Raw genomic sequence first — 14,222 nt, forward strand, 5'->3', positions numbered from 1 at the left:
ATCCTAAACGTTCACCTACAGTAATATCTGATACCAAATCTCCATTTGTTAACACTAAATTTAGATTGGCCTCTTTACGAGTTGGCTCCTCAACGACTTGTTTTAGAGACAATCCCAGTAGGCAGTTTAGAATATGTGTGCTCCAGGCACAAGCAGCTATTTTGGTTTTCCATTTCACATCAGGAAGATTAAAGTCACCCATGATGATAACTGCCCCCTTCATTGTCATTTTAGCTATTTCCTCAACTAGTAGATTATCTAACTCTTCTATTTGTCCTGGGGGCCTATAAATCACACCTACACGAGTTACTGTGTGGCAGGGCTTTATTTAACAGGCCCCTTCCCTCTAATGTTTAGTTATACTGGGCATCCACTGGCTACTCACTGTTTAGTAGATATGTATGCCCCAACCCACCATGTAGCAGGTGGGGGCATAAGGGAATTTTTTAATTTCACTTATACTAATATGGGGGTCGAATTGACTACCAAAGGCTTATTTACTTTTTTTTTCTTTTACATTTTAATGTGGAGACTTGCTAGAAAGTGCTGACCAGTCACCACACGGTTAACCCTTGGCACCCAAGGTTTTTTGAGTATATTCCTTCTGGTCGCTAGCCCTTCTGGTGGGCAAATAATTCAGGTTTTTAAAATTTTATATTTAGAGTTCATATGTCAGTCGTCTATCTTGTTTGGAGCCTGCTCTACAAAATACAGAAATTGTTAAAAAAAAAAAACAAAAAAAAAATTCTGGAGTTTGCATTGCAAATGGCCTTATATTGAAAAGAGGAAAACAATCCGGCAGGTCCATTAGGAATGCAAAATTCTGAGTTTAATGAATTGAACTGCATGTATCGGATAGACAAGTATTATCAGACTGCTAAGGTGTTACATTAAACAAACATGCACTGCATATACAAAACACAAAAAGTAAACACAATGTATATACTATTAACAAGTCAATAAAATCTTCATGTTATATATTCTGGAGAAAAGACAATGTTAATGAAAATGCAGACTGTTACATCATTGTACAGTGAAATCAACCAAGCTGAATAGTTACATTTGTAAAAATTTGTCTGTTATAGTATAAAATGCTGAATTCCTGAGAATACTTAATTTACTAATCTTGTGTAAAATATAGAAATAAATTACTTCCTCCATTAACTTTGCATTACATGTCATTAAAATAGAATGTACTAGTAAATAACTTACCAAATCGCTCCACGTTTCCATAAACATTTTCCATGCTAATCTGCATTCCTACTCCCTGGTTCATTCTTTCTGGTATTAAATGATTGTGCACCATCAGTTCTTTAACATTTATTTGTAAAAGCAATTTTTTCAGCTGTTTACATCCTTCCTTATCTATTGTTTCAGAAAGCATTTGTAATTCGCTTACAGTTTCACTTCCACTTTCTATGAAAATGTCATGTAGATATGAAAATTGATTACAATTTTAACACAACTAAAATATATGAGAATAATTGATGCCCTCTCTAGGCCTCTACGCTCTGCGTCTATCCTCTTTTCGTACTCTGATGCTCACTTCCAAGACTTCTCTACTTAGTTACATAGCTGAAAAGAGACTTGCATCCATCAAGTTCAGTCTTTCTTACATATGTTTTTGCTGTTGATCCAAAAGATGACAAAAAAACCCAGTCTGAAGCACTTCCAATTTTGCAACAAACTAGGAAAAAATTCCTTCTTGACCCCAAAATGACAGTCAGATATCTCCTTAGATCAAGCAGCTATTACCCCACTAATTAGAATTTATATCTGTAACGAACGCTGGTATTGCAGATACCCATTCGTCTGTTTCCTCCCGAACTGCTAGAGACTGAGTGATAATAGCTTGCAGTTCGGGTGTTGATTAGAACGTTCTCCAGACGAAGTACAGCATCCAAGTATATTCCCCAAGCAAATCAGACGAATACCCAAACATCAGCCTGAAGGGTACAACTGGACTATTTTATTAAGGCTAACCGCCCGGTTTCTGTGCAGTTACAAATGTACAGGGTTTACGTTGACATTTTATAGGGGCATTCTCCACTGGACCTGAGAGGGGACAATGACAAAATACATTTTGCAGTTACATTGGCTCTCAGGCAGGGCCGGACTGGGGAAATAATTCGGCCTGGGCATTTTTTATTCACAGCAGCCCACTGAAAAGGGGGCGGGGCCAGATAGGGTGTGTTTTGTCATCCCCAATGACAAGCACGCCTTCTCTCAAAGTGAGCATGCTAGTTCAATGCTCTTCCAGGGCATGAGAAAAGGGCCCTGTATTTGTTCTGCACAATGCAAGCAAATTGAATAACATGCATGCGTTGTGTTTGCTTGAAACTTGTCTCAGGGGTTTCCATAATTGGGATACTCACTGCATCCCATTTATGGAGACACTATGTGTTTGAGAAAAAACGCGTCGCAAGAGTATTCTGAGAACGGACAGCAACTGAAATAGCCTGCCCTTCGGTAGGTCCCCGCTCAGAACTCAAGCTGGTTTTAGCTCATCTTGTGCCATTACAGAGAGAACATATCTGAAGCATATCAGACTGGTCCCACCCATACGGGTAGTCCAGATCCGAAATGCCAGCAAGTTCTCTCTGCACGAGAGATACAGCAACCCCAGACGATCGTTTCAGCCTTGTTAGGCATCATCAGTGAGGCATAGCTATTATCTCTCTAGGCACCGTGAGCAAGGGGTCCACGTCTGGATTACCCTTTAAACTTATGGAGAGAAAAAACGGGTCGCAAGAGTATTCTGAGAACGGACAGCAACTGAAATAGCCTGCCCTTCGGTAGGTCCCCGCTCAGAACTCAAGCTGGTTTTAGCTCATCTTGTGCCATTACAGAGAGAACATATTTGAAGCATATCAGACTGGTCCCACCCATACGGGTAGTCCAGATCCGAAATGCCAGCAAGTTCTCTCTGCACGAGAGATACAGCAACCCCAGACGATCGTTTCAGCCTTGTTAGGCATCATCAGTGAGGCATAGCTAATATCTCTCTAGGCACCGTGAGCAAGGGGTCCACGTCTGGATTACCCTTTAAACTTATGGAGAGAAAAAACGGGTCGCAAGAGTATTCTGAGAACGGACAGCAACTGAAATAGCCTGCCCTTCGGTAGGTCCCCGCTCAGAACTCAAGCTGGTTTTAGCTCATCTTGTGCCATTACAGAGAGAACATATCTGAAGCATATCAGACTGGTCCCACCCATACGGGTAGTCCAGATCCGAAATGCCAGCAAGTTCTCTCTGCACGAGAGATACAGCAACCCCAGACGATCGTTTCAGCCTTGTTAGGCATCATCAGTGAGGCATAGCTAATATCTCTCTCTCGTGCAGAGGGAACTTGCTGGCATTTTGGATCTGGACTGCCCGTACTCTCCACAAGTTTAAGGGATAATCCAGACGTGGACCCCTTGCTCACGGTGCCTAGGGAGATATCAGCTATGCCTCACTGATGATGCCTTACAAGGCTGAAACGATCGTCTGGGGTTGCTGTGTCTCTCGTGCAGAGGGAACTTGCTGGCATTTTGGATCTGGACTGCCCGTATGGGTGGGACCAGTCTAATATGTTTCAGAGAAGTTCTCTCTGTAATGGCACAAGATGAGCAAAAAACAGCTTGAGAACTGAGCGGTGACCGACCGAAGGGCAGGCTATTTCAGTTGCTGCCCGTTCTCAGTATTCTCTTGCGACCCATTTTTTACTCTCCACAAGTTTAAGGGATAATCCAGACGTGAACCCCTTGCTCACGGTGCCTAGGGAGATATCAGCTATGCCTCACTGATGATGCCTTACAAGGCTGAAACGATCGTCTGGGGTTGCTGTGTCTCTCGTGCAGAGGGAACTTGCTGGCATTTTGGATCTGGACTGCCCGTATGGGTGGGACCAGTCTAATATGTTTCAGTGCCATTCTCTCTGTAATGGCACTAGATGAGCAAAAAACAGCTTGAGAACTGAGCGGTGACCGACCGAAGGGCAGGCTATTTCAGTTGCTGCCCGTTCTCAGTATTCTCTTGCGACCCATTTTTTACTGTCCACTATGTGTTTGCTTACATGGAATCTAGTGTGTGCATAGGGGATCCAGAGTGTGTATGTCAGAAATGTAGTGTATGTGTAGGTGGTGCAGCGTCTGTGTGTAGGAGATCTAGTTTGAAGGACCCAGAGTGTGTATAGGATATCTAGTGAGTGTGTGTGTATAGAGATCTAGTGTGTGTATATCTGTAGATGATCCAGAGTTGGGTAAGGAAGCTAGTGTTTGTCTGGAATTTAATGTGTTTAGAGGTGCAGTATGAGTGTAAAGGGGTTCTGTAGTATATATACATATATGTTTGGAAGTATTGTGTGTGTGTGAGTGGTGCAGCATGTTTGGGGGCTGCTGTGTGTACGTGTGAGGTGCAGTGTGTGAGTGAAGGGTGTAGTGTATGTGTGAGGGGTGCAGTGTGCATTTATGAGGAGTATAATGTGTGTGTGTGGGGGTGCAGTATGTGTGTGAGGTGTGCAGTGTGTGTGGTGTGCAGTGTGTGTGGTTGCTGTGTGTTAGGGTTCTGTGTGTGTGAGAGTGGTGTGTGTGTGTGTGTGTTAGGATTCTGTGTGAGGGTGATGTGTGTGTGTGTTAGGATGCTGTGTGAGGGTGATGTGTGTGTTAGAATGCTGTGTGAGGCTGATGTGGTTGTGTGTGTGTTAGAGTGCTGTGTGAGGGTGATGTGTGTGTGTGTTAGGATGCTGTGTGAGGGTAATGTGTGTTAGGGTGCTGTGTAAGGGTGATGTGTGTGTGTGTGTGTTAGGATGCTGTGTGAGGGTAATGTGTGTTAGGGTGCTGTGTGAGGGTGATTGTGTGTGTTAGGGTGCTGTATGAGGGTGATGTGTGTGTGTGTTAGGATGCTGTGTGAGGTCATATGTGTGTGTGTTAGGGTGCTGTGTGAGGGTGATGTGTGTGTGTGTGTGTGTGTGTGTTAGGATGCTGTGTGAAGGTGATGTGTGTTAGGGTGCTGTGTGAGAGTGATGTGTGTGTTTGTAAGGATTGTGTGTTGGGGGAGGCAGGTAAATGCCAATATTTATGTATTATTTTTTTACCATAAAAAAAAACCTAACGTAGTATTTTTTTGTTTTATCTACCGAACAAAGAAAATCAAAGGGGAATGAAACAAAAGGTGTAGTTTCTTCACAATATCTCTGTATGTTACGTCTTTGCAAGTATTTATCCAATTGCTGTTTAACCCCTTAGTGACCAGACCATTTTTCAATTTTCTTACCGTTAAGGACCAAGGGCTGTTTTTACATTTCTGCAGTGTTTGTGTTAAGCTGTCATTTTCTTTTTACTCATTTACTGTACCCACACATATTATATACCGTTTTCCTTGCCATTAAATGGTCTTTCTAAAGATACCATTATTTACATCATATCATATAATTTACTATAAAAAAATATAAAATATGATAAAAAGATTTAAAAACACAGTTTTTCTAACTTTTACCCCCAAAATCTCTTACAACCGCCAAAAAACACCCATGCTAAATAGTTTCTACATTTTGTCCTGAGTTTAGTGGGGCTCTCAAAGCTCGAACAAAAAGTGCTGGACCTAGAAACACGACAAAACACCACTACTGACCGGCTGGACGCCTTAGAAGACCTGAGAAGGAGATATAACGTTAAAATCAGGGGAATACCGGACACGGTAACTATTCCGGAACTACCCCATTATATCAGACGCTTCCTCGGGACCTTATTACCCCTTAAGCAGGTCAAATCCATAAAGCTGGATGGACTCTTCTGCATTCCGAAGCCAGCATGGGCTCCGGTAAACGCAACAGCGGATTTAATACTCCGCTTCCAGTCGCTGACTGATAAAACTTCCCTCCTGACCGCTACAAAGGGGAAAACTCCCTTGAAGTTTGAGGGTACAGAACTAAAACTCTTCCCGGACCTCACCAGGAGTACACTTACCTGGAGGAAATCATTGCAGCCGCTTCTACAGCACCCCCGGGCCAGAGAGACCCCCTACCACTGGGGAACACCGCGAGCAGTGTCCTTCGCTCATGACGGGACCACCCACAAGGCCCAAAGCTATGAAGAATTAGAATCCATCCTGGCGGCAGCAGGACTCATACAAACAGCACCGATACCCAGAGCAGGACTGTCCAGGCTGAACCCTGCAACTATACCGGAATTCATTCCGAGGGAGTCTCGGAGAACACTGTCTGCCAAGGGCACAACCTGAAGCGAGACAGGGCACCCGACTCGGGAGAACAACCTGCTCCGTTGCCCATGATGAACGTAGCCAACACACCTTGGGACTGCTATACCCTACACTGAGACTGATGTTACTCACTCGTTTTTTCTTTTTACCTTTCTGATGCAAATCCGACTGACTGTCTGCATCACTCCACTTACTCTCCTAAATGACGATGACTTCCCCCTGAAGGGGCTCTACTGACACCTATACGGTACTACCACACACAATATGACAACCGCACGCACAAGATACGAAGAATACTACTGCAACGATAGGGGCCTCCACATTACGAGACCAACGCTAGATTGTCACTTACCTCGCACACTTATTATACATACACTGGTAGGGGGAGACACCCTAGGTGACTTAAGCTCACGAGGAACATAGCCGAGACCACACACCCACATAGGGTAAAAGTGTAGACCATCACGTTCAACTGTACATAACTATAAAACTGTACATAACTATAAAAAGTGTACTGTTTACTGATGCTACCTGTGTTATTGATTGTTGACTGTTTAACTGTACATAACTATAAAAAGTGTACTGTTTACTGATGCTACCTGTGTTATTGATTGTTGACATTTTAGCGGACGAGAGCTGTTGTGGCATTGTCTGCTACCTTGTTTAATATGTGCACAAAAAATAAAGAATTTAAAGTAAAAAAAAAAAAAATTACATTGGCCGGCTTCAAAAATGTCCCAAATAGGACATGGGTGCATGATAACCAGCTGTGAAAATTCCAAGTTGGAAAACTGAAATGCGCACCCTCCATATAAGGTCTTTTAGCCCACAGAAAACCTGACACACCTATATATGGGGGGTATCACTGTACTCAAGAGATATTGCTGAACACATATTGGGGTATTCTTTGTCAGTAATCCCCTAAAGTGCTCCGTACATGTATTCTTAAATTGCTATGTTTGTCAAAAAAATCAACAATTAAAAAAAAATAAAAAAAATATTTGGCATAAATTGGTGGTAAAATGGTTGCGTGAAAAGAGTCAAAAAAAGTTTAATACCTTTGGTTGTCTTCTTTTAAAAAATATATACATGTGAGGGTTATTCAGGGATTTCTGACAGATATCAGTGTTACAATGTAACTTGCGTTAATTTTGAAAAAAAATGGTTTGGAAATAGCAAAGTGCTACTTGTACTTATAGCCCTATAACTTTCCAAACAAAGCTAAGAACATGTTAACATGGGGCCTTGCTAAATGTAGAGGTAGTATAATCCACAGTATCTCCACTGGGTAACAGGAACAGCATAAAATCATCCAGGCAAAATAAGTACAGCATACAGTAATCCCGGTAGCATTGTATAAATCCTTCCTTCCCAAGAACTAGACGACACATAGGCTGGGAGTCAACTGAGATTTTAATCACAGGTCACAGTATTTATGTGGTTTCCCATGCAAGGGGTTTCCTTACTGACATTACAGGGGTTGTACAGTAGGGGACTATATGGGGAACGTAACAACCAAGACCTTTCTCCCATCATGCACTGCTGTACGAGAGGGATACTCCCACTAGAATATCCAGTTAAGTGGATTATCCCTCCATGCAGCAGAACTGACATTTCACATAAAAATACATAACTTTTACACAATCCATACTATTTACTGAATGACCGTTCGGTAGATAGCTGGGGTCTGAGCGCACACTTCGTGAAAGTACCGCTCAGATCCCAGCACATTTAGCCAAACGCCGCATGAATTATAATTCAATATACACTTTGCATCAAATACACAAATACACCCGTAGGGATAAAATACCGAAAGCCCGGTACTCCAGAACGGCCTTGAAGTCCAGCGGTATTCGTGTCGTCGAGTAGCCGATTTTAGTTCCAGGCACTCGACGACAAAATACCGCTGGGCTAACAAAGGATCCAAGATGGCCGACCGCCACGTGGTCGGTAGCCGAACGGCGGCCACCCTGAATCTCTAATAACTACCGAAAGATACAATGTTGCAATCTTTAATGGGAGCCACACGACCTCCTGTGTGTGGTCTCCCATTCGGTAGTTTGTTTGTTTCACGAACAGTGTTGAAATTCACTGTTCGTGAAACTACTGTATGAATGCTGGTGGCTTTCATGCCGCCAGCATAAAATGCTCTTGTTCGCCTAAAATACAACAATAGGTATACGCTTGGTTCTAACATTCTTAAAGCTACAGCAATACATTAATACAAATACAGTTTTAAGAGCTTTGAGAGCCTGGAGTCTTGTGTACTTGAGCGGGCTTCAAGTTGGGCAATTTTAGCCGCGGCTCCTTCTATGGCCTCTTTAAAGTAGGCCATGTCCGCCGCCAGGTCCTTGCGTAGCTCCGCCAGCATTATTTTTATTTGGTCCGCGGTGACCGGGTCCCCGGTTGGCTTTTTGTTGCGGTCCGGTTCAGGTCTGAAGGCGGCACCTTCCATTAGCTCTGCGGTGTAGTCCTCCGAGGAATAGGAGGAGAAGTCATCTGGCGGCGCCATTTTGGGCCATGCGGCCTGTTGCGCGTTCCGCAGCATGTCTCCAATATCCCTTCCAGGGGGGCCTTTATCCGCCTTCACTTTTTTATTTTTTCGGCCCATAGTCAGCCTGTTGTTATCAGTGTAGTGTGTGGGTTTTGTAAGACCCGATTCCCCGGTATAGGGTATAGTCTCGGTTTGTGCGAGCCGGAGCTCCAGGAGATGCGACCGCTCCGTTGCGCTGCTCCGGCCAATGTAATGTATCCCCCTCAAACCTTATATTTTTGAAAGGTAGACACCCTAGGGTGTTTCAAATGGTGGTATTTCAAGACTTTCCATGCACTAATTCTACCAGCAGTCTTTGTCAAACTTTTGGGTAGTCATTTTTTTGTGTTATTTTTCTCTCAGATTGTACTTTAGGCATGGATTCTCAGTTCCTGTTATATATTACTGACAAAGAACATCCCAATATGTGTTCAGTAACATCCCCGAGTACAACAGTGCCCCAAATGTACAGGTTTTATGGGTTTTTGCAAACTTACAGGTGTCAAATGTAGGGCTTTCCCCTTTTCCACATTGAAATTTGCCAGATTGGTTTGCTGGGCCTATGTTGCCTTTAAAGCCGTATAGCAGTACAGGAATAAAAATTAACCCCATCATGGCATACCATTTGCAAGAGTAGACAATCCATGGTATTAAAAATGGGGTAAGTCCAGTCTTTTGTAGTAGCCACTTAGCCAAAAACATTGGCGAAAGTTAGCATTCATATTTGTTTTTTGCATTTTTTTTTACACAAAAACTGCACTTTTACTAGTGATTTCATCGCTATGATACGTTTTACTGTTTTAAACACTCATATTTGTGTTCAGCGAAGTCTCCCCAGTATAAAAATACCCCCCATGTACAGGTTTTATGGTGTTTTGGAAAGTTACAGGGACAATATAGGGCCTGCCCGATTCAGTTTGCCAGATTGGTTTGCTGGGTCTGTGTTGCCTTTTGAGACCATATGGTAGCCCAGGAATGTGAAATAACCCCATCATGGCATACCATTTTCAAATGTAGACAACCCAGGGTATTCAAAATGGGGTATATCCAGTCTTTTGTAGTAGCCACTTAGTCACAAACACTGCCCAAATTTTGCGTTTTTATTAGTTTTTTTTATAAATGTGTTTTTTTCCAATTTATATTATATATATATTACGTGTGCATATACACACACACATATGTATATATATATATATATATATATATATATACACACACACACACATATATAATACGTGTGTATGTATGTGTATGTATATATATATGTATATATATATATATATATATATATGTATATATATATATATATATATATATATATATATGGCTTCGCCTGAATTTGTGGGAGAGACTATTGGTCCTATTTAAACCCAGTAGCCCCTGCTTACCTGTCGTCGACGATCTCGGAAGTTCTCTGTTTACTTCCGGTTCACAGGACCCTGAAGTCATTTTCCCGCCCACCGGCAGTTCGTTCAAACTTTTCTCCCATGCTAAGTTTCGTGAGTATAGAGAAAGGAAACAAGCACAGCCAGCATACGAACGGCTTTCTGTAAGTCATTTTATTACACAAATGCACCTAATATCAATTCGTTAGTCGCTTCTGTTCGTTTAAGCTTTCATGTGAAAAATCGTTCGCTGTTATACATAATATAAGGCTATTAAATTCGTACATACAATCGTTTACTAACCCTCATTCAAAGCTCTGTTCGGTTAAATCCTTTAGGTTCATTCCCTGAAAACTTGAATCTTGTGTCTCTTGCATATTACTGTATAAACAATTCCTGTTGGAACTAATTAGGTAAATTTGATATATTAATATTCTGTTAGAGTTATTACCATCTAAGTATTACGTTTCTCCTGCCTACTGTTATCCAGCTAGTCTGTTATGGCATCTGGTTCACTTATGTCAGTCACAAATGTGGTCACTTGATTAACCCCTTAAGGACGGAGGACGGTTCAGGACCGTCATCGGCATTTTTGCGTTGCCGACCGGTGACGGTTCTGAACCGTCCTAACCGTCCAATGTACTTACCCGATCGCCATCGTTCCCCCGGCGGCGATCGGCGGTGCTCCCGGTGTGGGGAGACTGCCTGCAGCCCAGACAGTCTCCCCATGGCGATTTAGGACCCCTGTGGCCATGTGATCGCCCAACAGGGCGACCACATGGTCACAATAGGTGTCCATGTGCCTGCCTGCAGGGGGACTGTCTGTGCTGACAGGCAGTCTCCCTGCCAGTGTAAAATCTGAAAAAAAATTAAAGTGAAAGTTAATAAAAAAAATTATTATTATATATGTGTATATATATATATATGATATATAGACATATATTATACCTATATAATATATGTCTATATATCATATATATAATGTCATGCTAAGTGTATTTTTATATTAATATGTACATATATTAATATAAAAATACACTTATAATTAAATTACACACGTATATATATAATATATATAATAACTATATATATATTGTATATATATATTATTATAAAATACGAATAATAAGTAATTTAAATTAAATTAAAAAAATAAAAATAATAATACAAATTTAAAAAAAAATTATATATCTCTACGAAATTTTATTCTAACTGTATTTTGATATTAATATATATATATATATATATATATATATATATATATATATCAAAATACACTTAGAATGAAATTGTATATATATCTATGTATATATAAATAAATAAAAATAATGCAAACTATTCATATGTCCATATACAAAATTACATAAATAATTATATAAATATACACCTAGACTTCAAATATATAAATATGCATATATATTTAAATTCTACGTGCGTATTTATGTAATATTTTTACATAATTAAGTTATTTTATTGATTGCAATTTAAGGGACCTGCCTGCCAACCCAGGCCGAAAGTCCAGAGAATTTAATTTGCTATCACTGTATTTTACCCTGTAACGTTCTACGACACCCTTAAACCTGTACATGGGGGGGTACTGTTTTACTCGGGAGACTTCGCTGAACACAAATATTAGTGATTCAAAACAGTAAAACATATCACAGCGATGATATTGTAAGTGAAAGTGACTTTTTTTGCATTTTTCACACACAAACAGCACTTTTACTGATGATATAATTGTTGTGATACATTTTCCAGTTTTGAAACACTAATATTTGTGTTCAGCAATCTCTCCTGAGTAGAACAGGACCCCCATGTACAGGTTTTATAGCGTTTTTGAAAGTTACAGGGTCAAATATATGGGTCAAATATTTTTACATTGAAAACGGCCAGGTTGGTTACGTTGCCTTTGAGAGCGTATGGTAGCCCAGGAATGAGAATTACCCCCATGATGGCATACCATTTGCAAAAGAAGACAACCCAAGGTATTGCAAATGGGGTATGTCCAGTCTTTTTTAGTAACCACTTAGTCACAAACACTGGCCAAAATTAGCGTTCAATTTAGTTTTTTACTTTTTTCACACACAAACAAATATGAACGCTAACTTTGGCCAGTGTTTGCGACTAAGTGGCTACTAAAAAAGTCTGGACATACCCCATATTGAATACCCTGGGTTGTCTACTTTAAAAAAAATATGTACATGTGGGGTGTTATTTAGCGATTTATGACAGATAATAGTGTTACAATGTCACTATTGATACATTTTAAAAATGTATGTTTTGAAACCGCAATATCCTACTTGTACTTATAGCCCTATAACATGCAAAAAAAAATAGCAAAAAGCATGTAAACACTGGGTATTTTTTAACTCAGGACAACATTTTTTTTTTTTTTAATTCTTTATTTTTGTTGTGTAGGTAGTTACATCATTTCAACAAGCGCCACAACAGCGCAATTCAAGATGCAGAACATTGTGCCTGTGGCATGCAGGTTCACACAATTTTAGGTTTTATAATCATGCATAACTAAACATAGATAATGGAATACTAGAAGCCAGCAAATTCGTACTTAAGCAGTCGTTTGGTACTTAATGCAAATTCCGAAGCATTGTCGCGTTATTTTTGTGTATGCTCGGGTGTAGTGGAGCAGTAAGCTTATGGTTCAACAAGTGCACTATATGGAACTGCGTGCAAGTGACCCAAGGCGCAGCATGCAATACAAAATATTCCCACAGTCGGCCTACCTTATGCGGGCCTGTTTCCTATCTTCTGCGGTTCCTAAGCTGTGCAGCGCTATATTTGTATTTGTTTGCCCTAAAGGGCCTGAAGGGCCTGAACGGGTAGCGGGATATTACATCCTCCTTCCTCTCCATGTAGCATCATGGACCTCGTTGGAGGGTTAAGGTGAAGGGGCCCCCTCCGGGAGTGTACACGAGTGACCGACTCAGGGCCAGAGTGTTGGGTGAGGGATGTGGGAGACTGCGGGATACCCCACCTTATGCTTGTAGGGCAGCCGTGTCGTGAAGTTCGCACGGGGAGCCACTGTGTCTGGCTATGTGCGGGTTTCCGCTGTTTAAGCGGCCCGGGCTGTCCCGATGGCGGGAAGGGTCACGTGCGGCTACTAGGATGGGGTCCCCAGAGCGCGGGAACCTCTGTGTGTAGTATGGCCCCAGATTGCGCTCTGCAATTAGGCAACATCCCTAACAGTACAAAGATCAGGCATTAACATAGTAGCAGTATAGACATCTTAGCAGTATAAACATATTAGCAGTATAAACATGTTAGCAATATAAACATGTTAGCAATATAAACATGTTAGCAATATAAACATGTTAGCAACATAAACATGTTAGCAATATAAACATATTAGTAGTATAGACCTAGTAGCAGTGTGAAGGAAAAAGAAAAATGAAAAGAAAAAGGAGAAAACATGGGAAGGGTATGAGTGGCCGGTTAGGCTTGGCCTTCCCCTTCTAAGGCACTCAGGTGGTGGCTGCAGTCAGTGTAGCATGTGAGGGTCCTCCCGGAACAAAGGGTTCCGTGGTAGCCGGGTTCCACCTATGCGGTTTTAAGGTTGTGTGGTGTCGTCGCAAGGCATCTTCCGAAAAACCCAAGGTGGAGAGGTGAGCCTCCGCTTCTTGCAGGTCCCCTATGAGGTATATGGAGTCCCCCTGCAGCACTTGAAGCTTGTGGGGTGAGCGCCATCTGTAATTGATGTTGCGCTCGCGGAGCAGGGTGGTGAAGGGCCGAAGGTTGGAGCGCCATGCCATAGTCCCCCTGGACATGTCCGAATAAAATGAGAGAGTCATGTCTTCAAAATTGAGCGGGGTAATGTGTCTGACGGCGGCCATTATCGCTTCCTTGTCCTGTCGCTTCTGGAGTTTGATTATTAAGTCCCTGGTTGCTGTAGCTGGGGCCGTTGGCGGCTTTGGGATTCTAAATATGCCGTCGAGGCCTACTCCCTTGGCTTGCTTTGGTGGTAGTAGTTTGCTCACCAGACGCCTCATGAGGTGAGGGAGTTCGGAGTCTGGTACCGACTCCGCATTGCCTCTGACCTTCAAGTTCTGGGCTCTTTGTGAATCCTCCATTGCTGCCAGGGCTTG

General features: G+C 41.8%; 1 protein-coding gene across 1 annotated transcript in view; it reads right to left on the bottom strand.

Moving 5' to 3' along the window:
- LOC134601830 (C-type lectin domain family 4 member G-like) overlaps nucleotides 1-8,713 on the bottom strand; it is a 132,535-nt gene extending 123,822 nt beyond the window's left edge. The window contains exons 1-2 of the mRNA XM_063446330.1: nucleotides 8,470-8,713; nucleotides 1,213-1,416 (exon numbers count right to left, since the gene is read on the bottom strand). Coding sequence (XP_063302400.1) covers nucleotides 1,213-1,416; nucleotides 8,470-8,713 — 448 coding nt within the window. The remainder of the gene's footprint in view (nucleotides 1-1,212; nucleotides 1,417-8,469) is intronic.
- Nucleotides 8,714-14,222: the final 5,509 nt, after the last annotated feature.

Source organism: Pelobates fuscus, chromosome 3 (assembly GCF_036172605.1).
Source record: "Pelobates fuscus isolate aPelFus1 chromosome 3, aPelFus1.pri, whole genome shotgun sequence".
Taxonomy (NCBI): domain Eukaryota; kingdom Metazoa; phylum Chordata; class Amphibia; order Anura; family Pelobatidae; genus Pelobates; species Pelobates fuscus.